Source organism: Pseudorasbora parva, chromosome 21, assembly GCF_024679245.1.
Source record: "Pseudorasbora parva isolate DD20220531a chromosome 21, ASM2467924v1, whole genome shotgun sequence".
Classification (NCBI taxonomy): domain Eukaryota; kingdom Metazoa; phylum Chordata; class Actinopteri; order Cypriniformes; family Gobionidae; genus Pseudorasbora; species Pseudorasbora parva.
The window spans coordinates 14,159,884-14,186,531 of record NC_090192.1 but is presented as its reverse complement, the minus strand read 5'-3'; the positions used below and the strand labels follow the sequence as shown (position 1 = coordinate 14,186,531).

The window sequence follows — 26,648 nt, the reverse complement described above, 5'->3', positions numbered from 1 at the left end:
GGCAAAAGGTCACAAAGTTCAAGGGGACCGAATACTTTCGCATGGCACTGTATTTGTCAATTTTGTCAAGGCACTTTTATGTGGTTAAGTGTAAATTGAATGTATGTAAGCAATAATAAATATTTTTGGTCTATTCAAATGGATGTAAAGTCACCAGAAGATCAGATTACTAGAAGATTAAAAAAACAGGATTCTAGCAAAAGTGTTTGGACCATGAACAAATAGAAAATCTGGAATGACTTTTCCTCCCCTTAATTTTCCAGTCTCCACATAATATTTTCCCCTACTTAAATAGAAAATAACTCCAAAACATGCATAAACTTGTTAAACCAGCTTTGTTCATATTCTGCATTGTAAATGTGCTCTAACCACTTCATATCTGTGTGCAGTCTGCATTGTAATGATTGTTTTTTATTTGAGAAAAAAGACCTAGGGGGTTGTTTGTACGTGTGTGTATGCATGTAAGTGTGTTGTGCATTGGAGATGCTCAATATTCTCATGCCTTCATTTATGCATGTGTTTGTTCTGGATTGTGCCAGATTTTGTATATTTTGACAAAACAATTATTGCCATTCATTTTATAAGGGTCAAAATTAACAGTGAGTGAAGAATTTCTCCATTTTTATAACAACCACTTGAACTCCTCGAATCCAGTCAATCTTGTTTTGTTTTTTTTGTATGGCAAGCTCAAGTGCAACAAATCTCAAAGGTCTTGGACCACTCCAATAAATGAAAATAAAATTAATTCTGGATGAGGGTTAACCTGGCAAAAATAACAATTCTAGAATTCAGTATGCACACAATAAGCAAACATATTTGATGGTTTTGTTTATTTCACAGTTAGTTTCTCTTTTTAAAACATATCAACTGTATGAATTTGATTAACAAACAAGGCAGATTTATACACAGAACAACAACAACCAACACCAATAAAGTTTGGTGGATTCATGTTGTGCAACTCACTTTCTATAACATCCTGCTTTTTGCCCTCACTTTCTGCTGTTCTACCCCTCATCACTATCTCTCTCCTGACGCTCTCGCTCTCGTCTCATTTCTTTTAGTTCTTGCCGGTACTTCCTTTCGATGAAGCGCTTCTGATGAGCCATCTGAGGAAAGTTGTCTGCAGAAGACAAGAGGAAAAAACGTAAAATAGAAAAACAATATTTTCATAGCGTTTAGAACTGTAATGTTTGCTGCAGGGCATTTTCTGCAATTTGGAAAAAATTGGAAATGGGTTTAGAAGAAACATTTTCATGTAGGTTTTTCACAAAATCACTCACATTTCTCCAGGGCATCCATGGCTGCACCCATCTCGGCTTGTTGAATACTGTTGGGATAAAATGAAAGGATTATTAGGAACACCATACTAATACTGTGTTTGGCCCCCTTTCGCCTTCAGAACTGCATTAATTCTACGTAGCATTGATTCAACAAGATGCAGAATGCATTCTTTAGAAATGTTGGCCCATATGGATAGGATAGCATTTTGCAGTTGATGGAGATTTGTGGGATGAACATCCAGGGCACGAAGCATTCAATCACATCACAAAGATTGGGTTGAGATATGGTGACTCTGGGGGCATTTTAGTACAGTGAACTCATTGTAATGCTTAAGAAACCAATTTGAAATGATTCGAGTTGTGTGACAAGGTGCATTATCCTGCTGGAAGTAGCCATCGGAGAATGGGTACATGGTGGTCATAAAGGGATGGACATGGTCAGAAAAAAATGCTCAGGTAGGCCGTGGCATTTAAACAATGCCCAATTAGCACTAAGGGGCCTAAAGTGGGCCAACAAAACATTGTTACCTTGTTTGTAACGAGTGGTTATTTCAGTCAAAGTTGCTCTTCTATCAGCTTGAATCAGTCAGCCCATTCTCCTCTGACCTCTAGCATCAACAAGGCATTTTTGCCCACAGGACTGCCACATACTGGTAGTTTTTCCACTTTCACACTATTCTTTGTAAACCCTAGAAATGATTGTGCGTGAAAATCCCATAAACTGAGCAGATTGTAAAATACTCAGACCGGCCCGTCTGGCACCAACAACCATTGCCACGCTCAAAATTGCTTAAATCACCTCTCTTTCCCATTCTGACATTCAGGAGATTGTCTTGACCAGGACCACACCCCTAAATGCATTGAAGTAACTGCCATGCGATTGGTTGATTAGATAATTGCATTAATGAGAAATTGAACAGGTGTCCCTAATAATCCTTTAGATGAGTGTATATATATATTAGGGGTGTAACGATACGCGTATTCGTATTGAACCGTTCGGTACGAGGCTTTCGGTTCGGTACGCGGTACGCATTATGTACCGAACGGTTCTTGGACTAATTAATTAAATTGGGAAAATAAAAAAGTGTGTGAAATATAATAATATGCGTTCAACAAGGTAGCCCAATAACCAAATCGACATAACAGCCAATGCCCCTGACACCGCCGAAGTGAAAAAAAAAAAAAACACCAAATATGTTTTAGGCTGCTCAGTCAGGTGCTCGCTTACTCAGTAGGCTACGCGCTGAATGCTCGTGGCAAAATGGCTATTGCGTTTAACAAACCAGAAATAGAAGATCCTCCAATAACCAACAGGTCTGGTGTTTGGGTGAACTTTGGATTCTTTTTAAGCTATGATGGTGTTGGCAAGAGTGATGGATTAAAAAAACAACGGTATGTCGCATTTGCTACATGATGATACAGCAGCGGGAATAATTCATGTTATGTCAATCAACTCATTTACGCCGACAACAAGACGATAAAAAGGAGAAACAGCCACAAACTATCCCCGCAGCATTTAGACAGAGATTTCCAACTTATTCAAATGGCAAAAGACATTACCGCGGCGAGTGGTCCATTTATAGCCGCGGATATGAGACCTAACACCCGTTTCACACATACTCCATCTGCAGTGCGTGTGTGGTGCGTATTTTTTTCACTACCCATGTTAACGGATCACAGCTTTCACACTGCACGCGGATGCTGTCCGTCAGTCCGTTCCAGGAACGCGTCTGCAGCAGTGCACGGATCGTTTTCGTGCCGAGTCTATTTTTTGCTGTGCTTCGCTGCGCTGCTGCATTAAAGTGATAGAACATTGTTCGCATTAAAATAAACATGTACTGACGCTGTCACCACAGATACATATCATTTAAAATATACTCTTGTTTCAAAGTCAACACATGGCTTTTTTTTCTCATGTAAAGCAACAAAACGACACCTTACCTGGCATTTAGGTAAAAAAAAAAAAAAAAAAATTTACATTAATGGATAGCACTCGTACTTTCTTGGAGGTGAAAAGCAAAGTTCTTTTTGACCTGCAGGATTTCTTTTAAAAGGGTGTAAAAACGAAAGATAAGACGAGAGTCAGCTGTTTTTGAATAGACTATTGTAAGTTTCTAATTTAAAATGTTTGTGATTTAAGGCTATAAACTATGTTTAAATGTTTTGCCACTTGTGTGAGCTAAATCTAAAGTATATATGAATAAATTAATTTAATAAAATGTTGTTTAAATGTAATAGGCTACGTAACCTGACTTCTATTAAAGAGTAAACAAAGAGAATTGCAATTCTGACGAGGCATGTTCAGTAAAAACTTTTGGATTTTAAATAAAAAATAATGAATCAATGCTGTGTTTGTGGTGTGCAACAGCGGATCAGTTACGACTGCAAACGCAGCATATGTAAAGCACTACAGGGTGTGGGGCTCCTGCAACGCACACGCAAAGCAACACGCACCGCACACGCTAATGTAAAGAGCTGTTTTTGACAATGTCTTATTCCTGTAACTACATAAAAGATGGGTAAAGTATAGCTCCATCATTGTTCAATGTAAAAAAAAAATCATACTTTGTTAGTTTTAATAAAAAAAAAAAGGTAATTTATCTGCCATTTTTTTTCTTTTTGCTGTATCTAAAACATACCGAACCAAACCGTGACACCAGTGTATTGTATCGAACCGAACCGTGAATTTTGTGAACCGTTACACCCCTAATATATATATATATATAGCACACACACCGATGATCAGGCATAACATTATGACCACTGAAAGGTGAAGTTAATAACAATTAGGTAGCAATTTGATGTGTTAAAAGCAGGAAAAATGGCCGTAAGGGTGAGCGTAAGGATTTGAGTGAGTTTGACAAGGGCCAAATTGTGATGGCTAGACGACAGAGCATCAGATTGTGGTCAGACCATCTCCAAAACTGCAGCTCTTGTGGGGTGTTCCTGGTCTGCAGAGGTCAGTATCTATCAAAAGTGGTCCAAGGAAGGAACAGTGGTGTAACAGCAACAGGGTCATGGGCGTCCAAGACTCATTGATGTATGTGGGAAGCGAAGGCTGGCCCATGTGGACTGATCAAACAGACGAGCTACTGTAGCTCAAATTGCTCAAGAAGTTAATGCTGGTTTTGATAGAAAGATGTCAGAATACACAGTGCATCGCAGTTTGTTGAGTATGGGGCTGCATAGCCGCAGACCAGTCAGGGTGTCCATGCTGACCCCTGTCCACCACCAAAATTGGCAACAGTGGCCATTGGAGCATCAGAACTGGACACGGAGCAATGAAAGAAGGTGGCTTGGTCTGATGAATCAGATTGATGCCGATAAATTACATTGTGGTATTGGTACTTCCAAGTACACGATCACAAGGTGAAAAGAGTAATAAAAATGAAATACTCCAATAAAAGTACCATTACTAATTCATATATTTTTGTTGTTTTTCAGAAAGAATGAAGAATATCTGTTATCCAAAAGTTTTAATTTTGACTGCCAACTTTGTTTTTGTCACAGGACCAGACATTTATAAGAAGGGATATGCAATGAAGCAATGAGGGTAATATCTGGGTGCATTAGTACCTTGGTCCCTTTCCACAGCCAATACGTTCACCTTTAAAATACACTGCCACTGTGTAGGTCCTGGCATGAGAGGGTCCAACAGTCTGAAGTGTTCTGTAAAACAAGATGAAGAGCATCACAGTTAAGATGAACCGAATCCCTTAACCAGAACAATTAAGTGGATTTGTGGCCACATAATACTATTACTATATCAGAATAGAAAGAGAGAGGACAGGACTTTACACAGTCCAGTGGCCTTACAGCAGTAAATTCAAGTAAACATGACAACATACATTAAAGCTGCAGAAATATGATCACCCCTCAACCACTAAAGAGCCAATGTACATATCGTTCTTTAGCTCAACACACAGTAGCTGGCCAGATCAGACTGATGTTGGCCATTTCTGCAAATGATTCAGCCAGATTGATCTTTAATAAGGGTTATGGATGATTATGTTTCAAATAGAAAGTGCCTTCGCCGCTGTCTGTTGGAGGTAATGTTATTTAAAAAATGACGGTATTGTAGGGGTGTGATGAGACACTTAGGCCAAATCCCATTTCTACCCCTTAGCCCTTCCCTTTTCCCTTCGTTTTGCGTGTTCATGTGAAGGTGTAGGGGTGTCTCGATTCTCTATTGGCTGGAGTGGTAGAGGTGAGGGGAAGGGCCAAATAGCCCTTCAAACAAAGATTTTTCAGCATCATGATTTATGAGCTTCTACAACTTTTGACCTCCTAACTGAACCCCTTTCCACAATTTCAGAAAAATCCAAATAGAGACCACATTTTTCTTGAAGCATGATACAGGGCTAAGAGGTGGTTACAACTACACAGCCTAGCCTAAGATAGTTTTCATACTGGGAGACATTTGCATGCTTCAGAGAGCAGCTTTCAAACATTGGGGTAACTTGTTGAAATCTTGTTGACCTTTGTTAATAGAGCGGTGTGTTGAACGATATTGTAGATATTTCTACAATTAAGCGTAATTTAGTTCAGCAGATATTTTTCTATATAATTGAATTGAAACTTTATTGTTGCAGAATGAATGTCTTTTCAAACGCTGACTTAAAAAGAAACCACTTTGGAGTTTTCATCCAACCCTAATCAAACACACCAGGACAAGGTAATCAAGCTTTAGGATTACAAAAAAGGTACAGGCAGGTAAGTTTGATCAAGGTTGGAGCTAAACTCTGCAGAAAACTGGACTTCGAGGGCTACATTTGAGAACCCTTTCAGTATAGCCATATAGCTATACATAGCTCTGAACCAGGTTTTCATTAATACCTCTATATTTTTGCTGTATTCCAAGAATCTTGTCTAAGCAGGAATTCATATTTCTTATTGAGTACAGGTTTCAATCCGGTCACTCCATCTTAAAGCCTGGATTGTTGGATCGTTGCAGAGTTGTCATTCTGCAAGTTTCTCCAATCTCCTGGCATGATCTCAAACAAGATACCAAGGCCCTGTTCTTATGATTGCTCAGTTTGGCTGGACGACTAGCACTAGGAAGAGTCTTGGTCCTTCCAAACTCCACTGTGTTCTTGGAAAACTTCAATGCAGCAGAAACTTTTTGTAGCCTTCCCCAGATCTGTGCCTCTACACAACACACTCTCTAATCTTTGCAATCCACTCCTTTAACCTCATGGCTTGGCTTGTTATATTATGTATTTTAAGCTGTTAGACCTTATTAAAGCAGTTGCATGCCTTTTTAAAGTGTAGATTTTTTTTAAATATTATCCGGAGAAATGGGATGAAACTACAGCTGAATTACAAGGGAAGCAAAGTACTTGTATACTTATTCAGTTTTCTTTAATACATGCTATATATACAGTTTTTTTTGCTTTGTCATGTTGGGGTAATGAGTGTAGACTGATGTGGAAAAAAACCGCATAAAGCTTCAACAAAATGTGAACAAAAATAAGGAATTTGAATACTTTCGCATGGCGCAACGTTGTACATATAAACTGAATGTGCTCTTATACCGATCATGTCTTTGCTGTGCTGCAGTATGCCATGTAAAAGAGCAGGACCCGTTTTCCTGTGACATGCATTCTCAAAGACCATGTTTATTCCTTTGTGTCCAAAAACTGTTTGGGCTCACACTAAATCTCTCAAAAGTGGAAAGAGATGAAGAGGTTAATCAAAGGATGATTATGGACAGAAGCTTCTTACTTGTACAGAGGAATGTCTGGCTCTTTGCCCTCTGTCCGCAAAGTTAAACAACACTGCTGCAGCTGCGATTTTGGATCATTCCAGTCCTGGTTCAAGATGAACTCCTGAAACAATCAAATCAAAAACCAACCTGAAACCAATCTGGTCAAACAGCAGTATATTTAAAAATATTTTTTTTTTATACACAAATACAAAACAACCACAAGACATGGTAGTTGTGTGGGCTAAAATGAGAAACGTGTCTCATGCTGAATTCTTATAGCTCTAAACCAGCTTGCTGTCAGTACACTGGGATTGTGTTGCTATGTGTGTCTAAGTGAGTAGCAAGCTGAGCAAAGAAGTTCAACGAATCCTAAAGAATTATGTCAGTGGGTTATAAAAAAAAACCTTATATTATTATTTTAAGTGATCTTTAAAGAAAATTTTTAATGTTTACTATTTAGTTCAAATCAGAGCTTATCTTTATTTGGAACCCTGATCCAGTCTTTTTTTCCAACCAGAAGTGCTGTATCAGGAGTGATTATTTTTACCTTGTCTTAAAAATGCGCTCACAGCAGAAGATGCTGACAAGTTAGAATACAAGACAATGTCCTCTATAAACGGCACCTTATTTAAATTAATGTTATTTTTTTGTCAGATAGAAAACAAGGAGTGAAACAGAATGATTTTTGCAAATTCAGAAGGATTGGATTTAAAATTATTTTTAATGAGATTCGATTGACAATGTGATTCTGCACTTAAAGGGTTACTTCAGCGATTAGCATATGGCTTTGTATCAGTAGAAACCCTGGAGAATATTCAAATTATTGTGCTTTCCCCCCTCATATCTCCCTGAGACGAGAGATTTATGCATTTTATTTCTGGAAAAATTCCTCCTATGATGCAAAATGACGATCTTTGCATCATAGGAGGAATGTTTGCCCAGAGGCTAAAGACTACAGCCAGCAGAGGGAGCTATTTCCGCATGTTTTGAATCTGCGCATGGGGGATGGGAGATTACACTCAGCTGGCAGGGAGAGCTCAGCTTGCAGACAGGATCATTTAAACGGAGCTATGGTGAGAAATGTAAGTCTTTTAACTTCTCAAATTCATTTCTATGAAAGTTCAGCTTGCAAAGGCATGAACTGAAACGCGTGCCAGACTGAACTCGCGTTGTGAATGTATGCCGTGAATGTATGCCGCGAATGTAGTCGCGATTACCTCAGCTCTCATCACTCCTGCAGTTAGTGCTCAGTGCTGTGATACTCGCGCGGTGACTCACTCATTATATTGAACAGACACGTTCAGTTTTTAATTGTAGTGTCTTCTCTAACTCAGTCACAGTAATGAAGTTGGTGGTGTTGGGAATGGCCTCACAGGGCAGCGAAGCATTCTGGGAATGGTAGTCTTTCATCCCCATGGGACAAAAATACATTTTCTGTCTTTTCTCAGTCTAGAAGACACCAAATTCAAAAATAATTTCACATTTCTACTGCATTGATGACCCAGTTTAAATACAGATTCATCTTCCCAGCGCTGAAGTACCCCTTTAAAGGGTTACTTCAGCGATTAGCATGTGGCTTTGTATCAGTAGAAAGCCTAGCCTGGATGCCAGCTGAACTGCCAGCCCCGCCCACAACATTTTTAGGTCAGGCGGTTCGGTCTGGCCTCGCTCCATAGAGGAGTAATTATCCCCGAACAGAAACTGTTCGGACCAATGAGATCATCAGGGCGGGCTTTAGACGATGACGGACAGATGATAAACAGTAACGTAATCATGCACGTCATCAAAGGCGCTTTGGATTTGTTTGGGTGTTAATTTGGGAAGGCTGCCTGCTAAAACTCGCACTCATGGGTCTATATATCATATAATAGTCGCTTCAACCCGCGGTCATAGAAAACAACCCGCGGAAAAAAAACGCGGACTTGGCAACACAGTGCAGTTGAACTATGTTGACATTTGACAATGAGTCGCTTCGTTGCTCTGATTGGTTGTAGGTCTATCCAATTGATGTCTTTCCTGTCTTTCCAACGTCCCATAATCACAGCCCAATGGAGCCGTTTCAGACTCATATTAAGACTAGAATTGAGTATGACCACGTCAGGCTATAGCAACCCTGGAGTATATTCGAATGATTGTGCTTCCCCGGAATCTTCCCAGCGCTGAAGTACTCCTTTAAGTGCATTCATATTTAAATGCTTCCCCTAATGTGTCTTAGTCAGGGTGCACAGCAGCCTTAATGGGGTCAGAGTGAGGGTAAAAAAAACCCATGTCCATTATTAAATGTTACAATAGTTACAGATATATATATATATATATATATATATATATATATATATATATATATATATATATATATATATATATATATATATATATATATATATTACTGCAGTGATATCTAACATGTCAGTAATACTGCTGTGGAAATAATCAAGATTTTTAGGTTATTAAAAACCTCCCAAAATCCCTCAATACCCCATAATCTGCATCATGGGAAAAAGGTAGCTAATAATGAACTCAACTTTCATGCACACCTGATTGACAGATAAACTGCATGCTCTTTTGTTGTTGTAAATGATGTGGTTATTTAAGCAAAGAGTTTGCTTCCTACATTAAGTTTAATGGCATTAAATTAAATTTCATTAGTCATTCAACAGAACTGTGTACTGGCTGTGTACTGTGTACTGAATGACTATCTATCATGATTCATTCGACTCTCAGCATTTTAAATTGACTGCTGACCAAGACAAATGATTCATGATGATAGGTCGATGCAAGATATGCGTCAGGATTTGAAATCGATTTGTCGAGAAAACGAGAGAACCCTACACGTGAGCACAGATCTTTTTTACTATGACTGAGTCAAATCTAAAGCATTGTTTGCAATAACTGAAGTGCAGACCTGTAAATATAGGTAAAAAAATATATCAGTAAACCTGATTCTCAGTTATTCTCCAAAAAAGTTTGCTATACCTTGAGTCGTGGGAAGAAGCAAACATTCATAAATGTGTGCACAAACTCCAGGTCTTTATCGATGTAAAGAGCTGCAATGAATGCTGGGGAGAAGGGAAAAAACAATACACATTTTAGATGGATATAAAATTAATGAGTTTATTAGGATGACTAAACAAAATAACAGTGCTGCACAAAATAATTTAGATAATAAATAACCACATTCTGTAGGATCTCTGGGATTTGTAATGATTTATCTTGTAATTTTAATAACATTTAATTCTTCTAATAATTATTATATTTATAGCAAATGTATTTTTATTATTTTATGTATTTGCTGAATGCAGATAATTGCAAGGGAGCTTTGATTGTTTGTGTCATGTCATACTTACACTCCAATAGATCAGCTAAAGTCTTGGTCCGCAGGGCAACAGGCCGCTTGGTCTTGTCGTTGGTGATGGCAAATTCCTGCATGCCCAATTCCTCTGCAACCTTTGCCTGAGTCCGGTTATTCACCAAAGAGCTGCGCAGGAGCTACAATCACACAACACACTTGTTGCACACTTCTACGGGCTAAACATATCCCATCCTCTTGATATCATTCCCTCATTTGTCTAATTTATTTTCCTTAAGATCATTTTTTATTTTATTTGTTATTATCAACGTGAAACTAAACTGATCTATAAATCAGGGGTTCTCAACTCTGGCCCTCAACAAGAAACATCTTTATCTTTGAACACAATTCCTAGAAGCGATGAATTTTCTAGAACCAGGGAGATGTTTTAAATGCAGAGCAGGTTTATTTATATATGTACATTCTACTAGAAAAAGCAATACAATACACTGGAGTACCCAAATGATTCCCCATCAGTTTTCTTTTTCTTGAAAATTATTTGCGTCACACCCCCTCCGGACACCACTTGTTGAGAATCACAGCATCAATCCATCAATCAAATCCCATGTCTAAATATAATTTCTCAAAAATCTACAGTGCAATGCAGAAAACGGCATGGCTGGAATTCATTTTGTTAAACATAACTTAAAATCATATTCAGTGTGGTGCTGTCCCCCTATGTCCCGGGCGGGCTGGCCATCCAGAAGTAAGGGGGCACCAGTGACTTTTTTTTTATTGTACTACAAAGTTGTGGAGACCAGATAGTTTAATGGCAAAGGGTTCATATATATTTACAATTTAAAAATTATGGTAAAAATTATTTGTGCCCATCTGTTCACCCATGGGTGTACTGGTCTGAAAACGAGGTGTGTTGAGGCGAATTGTTGGTGCATTGCTATTTTTTTTTTTTGTTATTTAAAGTGAGCGTGGGTGCACAGCATACATACATTCTGCTTATTACACACACAGGGATGCGCAGCAGCACACAAACATGCAAAAAATTAAAAATAAAAGGACTGCAAATGTAAATGATAAAAATGCCTACATGTCATAATGGATAGTCATTGCATATATCAGAATTACCTATTTGTAGTAATGATGAATGATAATGATGACTTTAACCAATCGTGGAAATACACACATGTATTTAAACTGACTCGTCAGGTTGAAGGTGTGTATATTCTGCAATGTAAATAGTAAATCCGCCATGGTGCAAAAGCAACTGGCTTTTAGAGGAAATGGGAGATGAGACACTGAGCATGTTATGCCCAAAACACACCAATGGCTCATTAAGAGACAAGGTACAACCCTTTTGGCCCATGCACCTCTGCTATGCACTTCAGACCATGCGCTTAGATCTTTATAAACAAATTGCAGATTTGAGGTTTAAACAACTACCATCTCACCTGAAAAAACATTATTAAAAAATTATTGTGGGTTTTCTCCTCCGCCATTGCCGCTTGCTGGAAGAAAATGCAGTCTCTCAGATCGGATTTGAGGACCAGAACTAACTGTTGTGTGTATAGGTAACATCACACAAAAAGTTGTGCAATATGGATCTATATTAGCACTGCTGTGATTTGGTCATAGCAAAATGTATATTTTCCCAGGTGGCCACCCAATAGAGAAGAGGTTTGTTCAGCAAGAAAAAGAAAAAAAGACATAATATTGATACCGTTTGCTCATCTTATTCATATATTTCACTATCCTAAAAATGAAAGTAGTCATAGTAAAGTTGAATGGACTTTCTACAGGAATACCCACTGAATATAGGTTCTTTCATCAGCCACGCTGAATTTATGTTCTAATACTGATGACACGCAAGGTCGTCACTTGTAGTAGTTTGAATCTACGATCATACATTGAAGGGTTCAAATTGTTTAAAGGATCACTGTAGTGAACACTAAATTATATAAAATAGAAACCAATGTTGGGGTAAAAATGAAGACCAGATGATGGATATACTCACTGTCAAATGTCCTTCATGATGATCTGGGAAGTGGATGAACAGATATTCAGTTGCCACCAGCTGCATGATGGAATCTCCCAGGAACTCCATCCTCTGGTTGTGGCCCCTGCAGACAGATAAATGGGCTGCATGAAGCTCTAGTTCATATTTTACTAATAGGGCCGCACATATTCAAAGAAAAATGCTATACGCAATAGTAATAATGCAATATGCGACACGATAATGCTTTAAAGGGCCCGTTCTTCGCGATTCCATCTTTCAAACTTTAGCTAGTGTGTAATGTTGCTGTTAGAGCATAAATAATACCTGTCAAATTATAAAGCTCAAAGTTCAATGCCAAGCCAGATATTTTATTTAACAGAAGTTCCCTTTCAAAGCCTACAGCGAACGGCCGGTTTGGACTACAGCAGGAAGTGCAGGGATGTAATGACGTCACTAGAACAGTTTGTTGACTAACCCTCCGCCCACAAGAACACGCAGAATAGGGGGCGTGGTCTTGTTGCCCTCACAAGTGGAGAAGAGCGCGCATTCAGCGCTTGCATCGCCCTGTTATGGTAAGAGGCGGGACCTTTCCGGGCAAAGTGCGCTAAGCTGCTGTCCAATCACAACACGGGAAGCGCTGGCCCACTCAGAACTCGTTACGTGTTTCTGAAGGAGGGACTTCATAGAACAAGGAAATCATCAGGCCGTTTTTAGGACAGAGGAAACAGCGCTGTACAGATAAGTAAATTGTGTGAAAAATACTGTGTTTTTTTACACGTGAAACATAAACTCATGTTAAATTGCACACTGTAAACATAATCAAAGCTTCGAAAACATGCGAAGAACGGGACCTTTAAGTGTGTAAAATAAATTTTATTTTTATTTTTAAATATTTAGTAAATGAAAATGATAAAACCAACCATTTTTTCATATTCTTTGAGAGAAGAAAGCAACCCTACAACTTCTGAAAGTGTACAGCAGTGTTTTACTGTAGCATTAGCTACATAAAGAGAGTCATTTTATGTCAGAGTAAATCTGGGAGTTTAGGGTTTCAGTTTAATTTGTTGCAGGCTCATTAATTGATAATTAATAATTGATTATAAATAATATTGATGATAAATATAATATTTGGCTTGTTTTAGAAGCCTTATTTTCCTTTAGAAGGCTGTTGCTTTGGCAAAACTGATCATTACACACACTTTTTCTCAACTCTTTACTCAACTTAAAAAACTGACTGTTGTTTACATGAATACTCACCAAGATAGGCATTGACATAATTTTGTGTGTATTTTGGCCATAGTTTCAGAGTGTAAAAAAGATTGCAAACAATGACACTCCAAATATGAAAATAAGAATATTAAACCAGGGTTAGGAATGTACAGTGTGAAACAGCAGCTTATGAATACCCAGGATTCTGTTATACCCATGGTTTAGAATGACCCAGGATTAACTGTGAAAAGCCTGACAACTGATATTTAAATCTATTTTACACATATAGTAGTCTGTTAAACTCTTATAATGATATTGATTTAGGAAAATTCGATTTTTTAGACTATTATTACATATGTTAGGCTTTACAGGGTGGAGAGAGCTGACCTAGTTAAGAGTTGCAGGGTAGCGGTATTACACACAGAGGAACACACACTTTTCACAAATATCTTACATTATACTATACACTCACCGGCTACTTTATAAGATTCCTGTTCAACTGCTTGTTAACACAAATATCTAATCAGCCAATCAACTGGCAGCAACTCAACGCATTTATGCATGTAGACATGGTAAAGTTGATATACTCAAACTGAGCAACAGAATTGGGAAGAAAGATGATTTAAGGCAAAAATGGCTTGTTGATGCCAGAGGTCAAGGGAGAATGGCCAGACAGATTCCATCTGATAGAAAAGCAACAGTAACTCAAATTACCACTCATTACAACCAAGTATTTAGAAGAGCATCTCTGATCGGACAACACATTGAACCTTGAAGCAGATACAGCAGCAGAAGAGCACATTGGGTGTGAACTAAGAAAAGGAAACTAAGGCTACAGTTTGCACGGGCAACAAAATAAAATTGGACAATATAAGATTGGAAAAAAGTTGCCTGGTCTGATGAGTCTTGGTTTCTGTTGCATAAACAGTATAAGAGCATGAATCCATCCTGCCTTGATTCAACAGTTCAGGCCGCTGGTGGTGTAATGGGGTGTGGGGGATATTTTCCTGGCACACTTTGGCACCCTTAGTAGCAATTGAGAGTTTAAACAACACAGCCTACTTGAGTACTGTTGCTGACCATGCCTATATTTTGATGACCAGTGTACCCCGTCTTCTGCATCTTCCAGCAGGATAATGCACCATGTCACAAAGGTCAAATAATCAGGTTTCTAGAACATGACAATGAGTTCACTATAGTCAAATGGCCTCCAGAGTCACCAGACCTCAGTCCAATAGAGCACCTTTGGGATGGGGTAGAGTAGGAGATTTGCATCATGCATGTGCAGCCAACAAATCTGCTGCAACTGTGTGATGCTATCATGTCCATATGGATCAAAAATGGAAATGTTTCCAGCACCTTGCTAGCCTGACAAGCCAGACCCACATCAAGATGTTTGGTCTGGAAACTCACCATAGACAGGGCTCAATCCGAGGGGCGGGATAAACAGTTGTCTTTCAAACTCCCTCTGCACACGATAGGATAGCGCTAGCAACATGAAGGTGAAGCAGAGCTCGCTGACACATTAAACATTCGCCGTATCCGGTCGGCTAAACTCCGAACACATCTTCCCTTTTTATGAATGACTTCAGTGCCGTTCTTTGTTCTTTTCTCAGAGAAAAGCTGAACTCCAAGTCTTCCAGAGTAGCGGTCAGAGCTGATTCGAAAGACCGCCGCCGTTCGCAAGTTTCTATGTTTACTAGAAGCACGCAAGCGCAACTCGGCCGTCGTCATTATGGCCCCGCCCGCCGACTCTATACACGATGTGATTGGGCCGTCCAGATTCTGAGGAATACAGCTCAGATGGGTATTGAGAGTTCCTAGACGACACTTGCGGGCAAATTAAATTTGCTGCCGCTAGGGTGCGTCTAGATTTCTACGCTAGCACCTTGCTGAATCTGCCACAAAGAATAAAGGTACAGTAGTTTTGAAGCCAAAAAAGGGTCCAACTCAGTATTAGTAAGGTGTACATAATAAAGTGGCCAGGTGAGTGTACATTATTTCATTACAAAGTTATAGACGCATTAATGAACTTACAGGGTGAGGTGGTTGAAGCCAACTGTTCGCAGAGTGAAGGCTCGCGCGAGGAGACGGACATGAGTGAACAGCACTCCAATAGTGTCCTCAAAACTAGTGAGTTTCTGCAGAACTGGAGAGGACTCGATCAACTGTCTGTCTGTCTGCGGCTCCTGCACCTAAATATACAGCAAAACATGAAGTGTGAGCATTAAATACACTGAAATACTTTATTAATACAATGAATGTTACAGATAGTACAAAAAACTGTTAGAATGTCAGTAGTTTATATATATATATAAAGACAATTACAATAAAGCAACAGTTCACCCAAATTCCACACAATTTACCAGTGATGTTGTTTCAAACCCATAAGACTTTCATGCATCTAATAATTGTAATATTTAGGGGCCAAGCACCGAAGGTGCGGAGGCACCTATTGAAATCGTTAGTGTTCCTATTATTATTATTCTGCTTCTTCTTCTTCTTCTTCTTCTTCTTCCGCCATAGGAGTCTCTGGCAGCCCATAGAACCGTATGGTAAAAAGTTGTGAAATTTGGCACACTCATAGAGGCCAGTCTGAGCTGTCACTATAGCAAATTTGGTGCCTCTAACTCAATCCCTCTAGCGCCACCACCTGTCCAAAGTTTCACTCATATTTATGCTTACAACTTTTGACCCCTAAGGGCTAGAAACAAAATTCTTTTTTCATCGGATTCCTTGGCTCAAGCCGATTCGATTTCACCCTATGATGTCATTTTCCGGTATGCAAATTTTCCCGCCATTTTGAATTTTCTGAAAAACCTACTTTTTCGAACTCCTCCTAGGCCGTTGCTCCGATTTTCACGAAAATTGAAACAGATCATCTTCAGAGCATGTTGACAAAAAGTTATGGAATTCAAGTTGATTCGTCCAATCGTTTTCAATAAACGCACAAACAAATTTTACGTGGAGGTTGCAAAAACACACTAAAGGCTATATCTCCGCAACGCTTTATCGTATTCAAACCAACCTTGGTACATGTCATCACAAGCATGACTTGAAGCAACATGCAGCGTTTCGGCGCAGCGCCACCTACCTGTCCGGAGATACGAAAAATGCCTATTTTGGCTTATAACTTCTGAACCGTTTATCCAAAAATCATAAAATTGGTCTCATTAGATTCAGGGCGTCATGCCGAGTCGACTGATATCCAATTTTACCATGTCGGCCATTTTGGATGTCGGCCATTTTGAATTATGTGCAAAAATGCTGTATTTTATGAACGCATGAACAGATTGTTATGAAACTTGGTATGGGTCATCACCACGATGCCCTGAAGTAGCCTGAGAAGTTTCGAAACAGCGCCACCTAGTGGAGAATTTTTTTTTTCAAACGCTTATAACTTTGGGTGTGGTTGACATATTTTGATGGGAGTGTGTTTTTTGGTCTCCTGAATCCTTGCCGACTCCAACGATACCAGACTTGCCAGGTTTCGGCATATGGTTTGCGCAGAGTTGTAATTTAGTGCTTAAAAAACATTTGCTGATATCTTCGAAACCGCTAGTCCGATCGAGACGAAACCAGCCTCAGAAGTTCGGAAACATAGGTCGATAGCTATACGCTAATGCCCAAATCTCAAAATATTGATAGTAAGGGGTAGTAAAATCCAATCAAAGTCAGGTGTCAGTCATTTTTTACGTGTTTTTTCATATAAATGTCTATAACTCCAAAACAAAATGAAATATTTTCACCAAACTTGACACACATATGTATGGGCTCACTACGAGGACACATAAAAAAATTGGTGGGATTGTGCCTCTTGGTGGCGCTATAATAAAACAAAACATGAAATTCCCATTGACTTCAATGCAGTATTACGGTTTAAAATGCTAATGCTATAATTTAAGAATGCACTAGTGTATCATTACAAAACTCGGTATGTGTCTTCCGCTCTATGTCCCGAACATATTCAAAAAGTTTCGGGGCAGCGCCACCTTGTGGTCAAAAGTTGTAATAAAATGTACAAAAATGCTAATAACTTTTGATTAAATTAGCCTATTGTAATGAGACTGGTCATAATACATTCATTGGCTCATGCCGAGAAGATAGATACCAATTTTGCCATATTTTGCAAACATATCTGTGCTCCATCTTGTTATTTGTTAAAAATCTACTTTTTCAAACTCATCCTAGACCGTTTGTCCGATTTTCACCAAAATTGATCCGTATCGTCTTCAGACCATGCTGACAAATAGTTATGGATTTCGGATTGATAGACAAAACAGTTTTCATATACCACTGCAACAGAGTTGAGCCATGATGCAAAAATTACTCTTGAGGCTGTATCTCTGCAATGCTTTGACATATTGACACCAAACTTTGCATGTGTCATTGTCATCTCAATCTGACTAAACCACATCAGTTTCGTAACAGTGACACCTATTGGTCGAAAGTGATAAACCATTAAACCATTATTATTGACTGTATTTAAAATTTGACTGCTATTTTGCCTAAAATCAACTTAATAGGTCCTTAATGGCTCATTGTTGCAGTTGGCTTGAGACTTCCAGCCATGCTGGCATGTCTTGTCTTCTTCTTTGCGCTTGGCCCCGATAATGGCTGCTTGCAGCTATATTTTTCCTTTTTTTTGTCCATCCATCCACTGAGCTAGCAAATCAACCTTTTTTAAACTTAAAGTTCATAAAGAAAATCCATATGAATAAGGCATTTTTATTTCAAGCACCCGTTTTATCTCTATTTGAGCTTCTATTTGTGTATCCTCAAAAGATTTGGATTACACAGCTCCACTCATATGGACTTCTTGTCCGATGTTTTTTATGTACTTTTTGAAGCTTGAAAATATTGCCTGCATTGTAAACACTATGTTATGGGGACAAAATGTCCCCACAAAGAAAAACAGGATAACATCAAATAAAAAATTACACTCAGTGATGTCGAGGGGTAGAGGTAGTGTAGAGGGATGAAATAAACAGTTTATACAGTATAAAAAACATTACGCCTATGGAAAGTCCCCATAAAACATGGAAACGCAACGTGTTGTGTGTGTGAGAGAGAGAGAGAGAGTGAGTAAGTGAATGTGTATGGGCATGTTTTTGTGACATATGAGGACACAAATGTGTATAATGACATGGGTATAACATAGGTATTACAAGGAGAGGGTGAAATATGAGAACAATGGTCCATGACAAGCATTCAAAATCAAATCTGCTCACACCTGTAAAGGATGAGGTGGGTAGTTCAGCCAAACATCCCTCAGGTCCTGAAAGACAAAAAGAGAGGAAATTAACTGAATAAAAGATGACAGTCCACTTGAAAAGAATATGAGTATATGAGGGACAATTTAGACTTCTATGATGAAACATTTATCTTTAGAAACTCTGCTGAAATGTTTTTTTCTCTAAAATGTTAGTCATGGTAATGACAGCAGTATCAGGGACAAAATAACTGCTTAAAAAAATTATGTAAACTGCAAACACCAAATGGTCACGATTTTTTTTTTACTTATAAAAAGCACTAACACCTTACAAATTATACTGCTGAAGTTCAAGTGTCTGGGTAAGAGGAAAAAAAAAATTCTGAAGAAGTAGAAAAAATATTTTAAAAGGGACAATAAAGGTTTGATAACTATTCTAAACTAGCCTTCAAAACATGGATTTTTTAAAAAATATATCTTTATATTGGTTCAGAACACTAAAGATGACAACAAAATTTTTCTAACAGTGCGCACTGTAATAAATCCATAAAGTTTACAAATGTTAGTTTTTAATGCAAACCATTTAGTCCTACAAACGTAGACACAAAAAAATACAAAATAAAATACAAAATAAATAACTCACCTCACTGTTGAACAACAGTCTCCCAAAGAGTAGCTTGGCTTCCTCTAAACCACCTTCGAGGTAAACGGCCCCTAAACAATTAATAGATTATTTAATTTAAAAAAAACAAAAATGGAATACTCAACAAAGTGTCTCATTTTGTACTGAAGCAAATCAAATTTAAGATCAAAACTCATATTTTACACAAATACACTACAGTTCAAAAGTTTGGGATCACTATAATATATATAAAAAAAAGAAACTATACAATTATTCAGCAATGACACATTAAATTGATCTACATGACAAGAGAGAATGAGTAGCAAATCAGATTTGGATTTACAGTTTTAGAATGCATTAGATCTTCTTTCAAAAACATTAAAAGAGTAAAAAAAGTCATCTTTAAATTTTGTGAAAAGTAAATATTTATTTTCTCTGGATATGAACTTACTATCTTCAAACAGATGAATTCAATAAAGACTGTCTCTCTCACTCATTCAAAACCTAAATCATCATGATAACTAACATAAATCATGTGATGTTAAGAAATCAGCCAATGCATAAACAAATGTTAACAAATACAATCATACTGTAAAGGGTTATTACAACCAACTTTTAAGCTTAAATTAAATACAACATTTGCTGTAATGAATAATTAATCCTTTATAGATTAAACGTCTGCTACTATTAATAGGACACCATTATTCAGTCCCTGACAAAAGTCTTGTCACTTGTGTACAAACTGACCTAAAGTGCCGCTGAAATATATTTCTAATCAAGATTTATTTACAAGAAATGGCTCATTTTAATCCCACCAGCTTTTGTGATAATGTTTCAGTGAAAAACTAAACTTTCAAAAAGTATTCTAATATTCACAGCTTGATAAAGCCCATTGAGTCAATTTTGTGTGCAAAGACATAAGTGTTGTCACCTTGTCATATGAGCTTCACCTGTGACTAATAATGGACCAATTAGGTCTCAAGTGTGTATAAAAAGAACCCCAGTATGCTAGACCTTCACATCAACTGCAACTAGACCTCTGCAAACATGCCTAAGATTCACCCCGAGACTAAAATTTTGATTATCAAGAGGCTGAAGACCAGATCCACTGCTGATGTGGCAGACACCTTCAATGTGTCTCAGCGTCAAGTACAGAGGATAAAAAAAAGATTTGAAGAGACTGGAGACGTTTTTGACAAGCCCAGGTCAGGCAAACCCCGCAAGACAACTGCTCAAGAGGACCGTTTTGAGCTTGGCTCAAAATCCAAGGCCAGTCCATTTTCCACTGCAGCAGAGCTCCACGAGACCTGGTCACCTGAAGTCCCTGTGTCAACCAGAACAGTTTGTCGGATTCTGTCTCGAAATGGCCTCCAAGGTCGAATCAGTGCCCGGAAGCCAGCACTAAACAAAAGACAATTGAAAAACCGTGTGGCATTTGCCAAGGCCAACAGCCTGCTAAAAGGATGGACGCTGGAAAAGTGGCAGAAGGTGGATTTTACAGATGAATCTTCTGTTGAATTACACCACAGTCACCGCAAATATTGCAGGAGACCTACTAGAGCCAGAATGGATCCGAGATTCACCCAGAAAACAGTGAAGTTTGGTGGCGGAAAAATCATGGTCTGGGGTTACATCCAGTATGGGGGTGTGTGAGAGATCTGCAGGGTGGCAGGCAACATCAATAGTCTAAAATACCAAGAAATCTTAGCTACCTCTTATATTCCCAACCATAAAAGAGGCAAAATTCTGCAGCAGGACGGTGCTCCATCGCATACTTCCATCTCCACATCAAAGTTACTCAAGGCGAAAAAGATCAAGATGCTCCAGGATTGGCCAGCCCAGTCACCAGACATGAACATCATTGAGCTTATGTGGGGTAGGATAAAAGAGGACGCATGGAAGACGAAACCAAAGAATATTGATGAACTCTGGGAGGGATGCAAGACTGCTTTCTTAGCTATTCCTGATGACTTCATCAATAAATCGTATGAATCCTTGCCAAACCGCATGGATGCAGTCCTTCAAGCTCATGGAAGTCATACAAGATATTAAATTTGGATCTCACAGCACCACAACTTAATTTGCTGACATATTTTTGTATTTGCAGTAAATTTGTTCAATTTCTGTATAGGCGACAAAACTTTTGTCTTGCCAAAATTTGACCTTTCTGTCTTGATTAAATGATAAATATTTTTTCTGTGAAAATTATTTATTTCAGTGCATTAAACATCATTTGGGAGGGTTTTAGCTTTTCATATGAGCTATTTCTAACATCAATTAATTAATTAAAAGTCAGGTTAATATCAGGTATTTCTAGAAAATAGATAAGCGACAAGACTTTAGTCAGGGACTGTATAAGACGTTCCCATCAGGTTTCAGTGGACATATGTATAGGCGGAGTGTGTTATAATCAGTCATGACTTTGCTGTTGTATTTTTTCATACTATCTAGCTGGCATTTCAATTATATGCTAGTGAAATGGTTTTTAATCCTGGTTCTGGGGACATAGACTGGCTCTGCCCTCCTATGTACTTCCGCTCAATTGTAATTTTTCTTCAGTTTACGTCACTTTAGGTCAACATTCGTCAAGATTTTGCACAGATTTTCCATATAGTACTGGTAGTTCTTTGGTCACTTTGTGAATATAGAAGGCAGCGAAGTTAGTCAAGGACAGTGAGCTGTAATATTCATAAATATTACAGTGACAACTCTATTCAAACAAAAAAGTGAGGAAAATCTTTGCCCTCCTTCTCATCATAGTCTGCCTCCTTATCGTCTGCGCACAAATCCGCTGGCTTCTGCAGCACATCAACTTATTAATGAATGCGTAAATGTTGATTTCAGTAACCTGTGTTTAATTCAGTATAATTCCATGCATCTTTGTTCTTGTTCTTTTGTGAGTGTAAGTCATTTCAGGATCGTGACCTGTTCAGACTCAACATTTAAACATTTAAAAAAAAATAAAGAGCAATTATTTATAAATATATATATTATATTTATAAATATATATATTATAACGGTTGTCTTTCAAACTCCCTCTGCACGCGATAGGATAGTGCTACCACAACCAGAGCAACGAAGGTGAAACAGAGCTCGTTCATAGATTAAACATTCGCCGTATCCGGTCTTCCCTTTTTAAGAATGACTTCAGTGCCATTCTTTGTTATTTTCTCAGAGAAAAGCTTAACTCCAAGTCTTCCAGATTCGTGGTCAAAGCTGATTCAAAAGACCGCCGTTCGCCAGTTTCTGTGTTTACTAAAAGCACGCAAACCCAACTCGGCCGTCGTCATTATGGCCACGCACACCGACTCTGTACACGATGTGATTGGCCCGCCAAGAGTTTGCCGATTAAAGCTCAGAAGGGTATTGAGAGTTGCTAGACGACACACGCGGGCAGATTAGATTTGCTGCCGCTAGGGTGCGTCTAGATTTCTAGGCTACATTTTGACCCCAGTGTGTTAAAATATAGTATGAAAACAGACAGTCATAATACATGTGTGACCGCACTCACCTATGAGGGCTTCAAAACAGTTTGCCATGGCATGTCGGAGGTCTGATTCTCTGCACAGGTCAGGGCCGTGAGCATATAACATGAATCGATCCAGCTCCAATTTCTGGGGATCCAAAACAATGATAAAGATTAACAAACACAAATATGAAATTTGTGGGACGAGGAGTTGTCCAGTTGTGTCACAAGGTCTCTTCATTCAGGGTTCCTACACATTTTCCATTTCAAAATGTCATACTTTTCCAGACTCAAATTCCAACCATATTTAATTTCTGATAATAAAAATAAATAAATAAAAATAAAACAATTGTTGGAATATTTTAATTCATAAAAATACATTTTAATTCAATACAATCTCATTTAATTTCAATGTACAGTATTTTATTGAAACTGCAATGCTAAATTACAGGATTACAAATAATACTGTAACTGATATTTTGTTGTTTTTGAAAATTCAATTTTTAGTAGCATATGCTATTCATCAGTATAATAATGTTTGCTGTACTATAAACGAGGTAAACTAGTAATCTTTTTTAGGTAGTATGTTTACTGTCTCTTTTGGCCATTTCTGATCAAAGAAATTTAAAGAATATACTTTCTAGTACATATTAATATAGTATAGACTTTCAAAGCGACTTTTCATTAGGTACAGCATTCACGATTCAATATGCGAATTGTGAATTGCGTTTGTTTTCCAGTTTTGCATACATTTAATTATTTATTTACGAGAGTCTATGTGCTGATATGAGCAAATATCCAATCATATGCACTAAAGTTAGGGGGTGTTTAGCCACGCTTGAAATGCGGGTGTCAGAGAGTTATACTTACGGAACACTAGTTATTCGCAATCACGAATGTTCATTATTTGCATGCGTTTTAAAGCCTTGCCGGTTAAACATTTCATTTGCGTGCTATGCACTGTTTTACGTGCGCTGAGTGCGCGCACTAAAACTAAAAGCCTGTCAAACACACGTGATTACTGGCCTGTCTTACTAATACTGTTGAATACACAAAAGATTTATATATATAAACAGTCGGTTATGTCTAAAGTGAAAGTAAAATCGCGTGTGTATATCCAAAGCGATCATGTCTTAAATTGATAGCAGCACAGCCTAGAGAACACGCTGTCCTTAAAGGGACAGTTCACCTTTAAAATTATGTTAATAAATAAAAGTATGTTGTATATTAAAGACTGTAATTTTATTTTTAGCCTACATTTATTAATTCAATTTCATACTTAAATGCTACTGTACATCTCTGAGCTGCCACTGTAAATCTTTATATATATTTATTTTATATTATACATACACTAGGAATGTATACAAGGTTTTTTTTTTAAGTAAAGTTTTAAGTTTAAGTAAGGTTTTTCAAGTCTTTTAAGTAAAATAAAATAAAAATCTTAACGCAGCACTAGGTAACTTTTGCCCTCAGGGTCCCGCTACAGTTGGGAAAAAATATTGTCCTCTACTACTGTCGTAAACTCTGTCATCCTACATCAGGGGATGCGCGCGTGCATTTGTTGACATGACAACCATGATAGCCCTGAACTAGTGATGAGCGGGTCGTCTCATAACCCGCGGACCCCGTATGTCTATTTAATGGTCACGGGTGCGGGGCGGGTTGTAAAAATATATACAGTGGTGTGGGGCGGGCCAAATAATTTCATAAAAGCGGGACCTGCGGGTTGGAAAAAAAAACGACCCATGGATTACTAACAGTTACCCTGAACACTCTTCACATGCAGGAGTTCTGCTTGCGTCGCGTGTGAAATGTTTTCATCCCCGGTACAGTGGCATATGTTTCAGCATGTCACATGAATATAATTTCATGGGTTTTATTTTTTTCAAACGCCAAATGATCACGATGCTCACGTTTACAAGCCAGCATCATTATAGTAGCCTAGTCTATTGGTTACCATTTTACAGAATCTATGATACTTCAATTCAGTGTTTGAGTGGTAGGTAATAATAACCATAGCAAGCATCAGCCAAGTCAGCATCAGTCGGGCACGCCTCCTCCAGCTCACGCCAATGAGCAAACGCTGGCCCAGTGTTGTTCCTCATCCTGCCTTTAACCCGATCACTTTTTCGTTTCCTCTTATTGCTTTTCTTCAACAAAACCTTTGCTAGAATTTTGTAGTTCTTTTTGTTCTCGGGTTACTACCCGAAACCCAAAGTTTAAAAGTACGATTAAAAACGATACAGACCCCGTCAGGCTATGGCAGACGTGTAATTCAACCTATTGTAAGTCGATGTATCATCACAAGAGTCTAGAAAATATATTATGAAGGTTGAAAAGTGACCTAGTGCTGCTTTAACCTCTTTCTGTTCCTGTCGCCTAATACAATAGCAAAAACAACGAAAGCGAAACAAAACGAAAAACATGGTTAAAAACCGAGGTGTGTATTGAACCATGGACTAACTGTATTGTTGCATCCCTAATGGCCACACTTACTAGACTTTCTTTCCAAAAACACACCTTTCAACATCTAATAAACAGTCACCTTAGCAAGCATCGCAAGATGCTGATTCTGAACGATTGCTGTGCGATATGTGGCGAGTCCTCCTTCCTCCAGACTTGGGAACAGGTAGTAGAGATGAACACTGAAAAAGTAATGACAAATATAATACTTACAATAGGCAGACAAACGAAAGTTTGGGAGAACAACAGACTGCATTTGCAATCTGAGCAACAGCTCTGAAATCATAAGGAAACATCAAAAGCTAAATTTAGTGAGACACAATGTAGCGACAGATTTATAGCAATGGTGAAAGGTCATAGATCTCACCTGGTCAGGAACTCAACCACTGCATCACCAAGAAACTCTAAGCGCTCATTATGATTGATTCTGTTAAAGAGACAGGGACCTTTATAAAAATGTACCTATTTGTTTGATTTTGAATGGTTGTCTTTTCATGGACAAAATGTAAAAAGTATATTTTTTCCATAAATGAACACTAAATGTACAAAGTAACAACAAACTAATTACTTTTGCAAAAAAAACAAAAAACAAACCTGGAGGGTGATGGGTCATCCTGGCCCAATCGTGACATAATATTGATTAAGGTGTTAATTCCTGGTGGAAAAGGGACAGAACCGTCAGCAGAGTAGGACTTCTTCAAAAATGCTCTCGCATACAGTACATGAACTTTGAGATTTACTAACCTTTTTTCCTCATATACATATGATGCACTTTCCGGTCTCCATATTTGGGCTGGCGTATACCACAGTTGGACAGGGAGTTGCGAGCATGGTCAGGATTCATCCCAAAGTTAAGATGATGACTGGGGTGAGTCATTGCCAACTGAGTGAGAAAGAAAAGCAAATGAAAAACTAAGTGAAAATGATAATACATGATATGAATCACAGCACTGTCTGTTGAACACAGTAATGACCTTTTACGACCATTAAATACTTTAAAGCAAGGCTAACACGTAGTAATAGTTACATAATATGCTGTATTATGCATGCCAGACAAGTAATTTGGCAGTCATTTTGTAAAGAAAAATGACACGCCTGCGCATATATGTATTCAAACACGCTTGCCTATAGACAAATATTTTGAAGTTTACATGAAAATGATAACGGTATCATTTCAAAACAATTTCAAAGTTTGCGTTCTCCAACCAAAAACTGTTGCCATGCCATTCTCTCACCTGCAGCAGGCATCGTTCTTTGAACATGTAACCGATCAGTTTGTCCAAATGCATCAGGCACTGGTGGTAGCGGATGTGGTGGGTGAGAACTGGCAGCATCATGGCGTGCTGCAAAAAAGCAAAACCTAAGTGCTCTGAACACTCTCAAGACAACAGC

At 38.2% G+C, this 26,648-nt stretch overlaps 1 protein-coding gene across 1 annotated transcript in view; it reads right to left on the bottom strand.

Annotated features, from left to right (window-relative positions):
• Positions 1-815: 815 nt before the first annotated feature.
• The window catches only part of drosha (drosha ribonuclease III), a 56,798-nt gene continuing 30,965 nt past the window's right edge, over positions 816-26,648 (bottom strand). Inside the window, exons 16-31 of the mRNA XM_067430195.1 lie at positions 26,492-26,599; positions 26,001-26,139; positions 25,851-25,911; positions 25,624-25,683; positions 25,339-25,438; positions 22,839-22,941; positions 19,349-19,419; positions 18,727-18,771; positions 15,531-15,688; positions 12,303-12,408; positions 10,332-10,473; positions 9,961-10,043; positions 7,005-7,108; positions 4,857-4,949; positions 1,281-1,327; positions 816-1,120 (exon numbers count right to left, since the gene is read on the bottom strand). Of these exons, the coding sequence (XP_067286296.1) occupies positions 1,005-1,120; positions 1,281-1,327; positions 4,857-4,949; positions 7,005-7,108; positions 9,961-10,043; positions 10,332-10,473; positions 12,303-12,408; positions 15,531-15,688; positions 18,727-18,771; positions 19,349-19,419; positions 22,839-22,941; positions 25,339-25,438; positions 25,624-25,683; positions 25,851-25,911; positions 26,001-26,139; positions 26,492-26,599 (1,536 nt within the window). The 3' untranslated portion in view covers positions 816-1,004. The remainder of the gene's footprint in view (positions 1,121-1,280; positions 1,328-4,856; positions 4,950-7,004; positions 7,109-9,960; positions 10,044-10,331; positions 10,474-12,302; positions 12,409-15,530; positions 15,689-18,726; positions 18,772-19,348; positions 19,420-22,838; positions 22,942-25,338; positions 25,439-25,623; positions 25,684-25,850; positions 25,912-26,000; positions 26,140-26,491; positions 26,600-26,648) is intronic.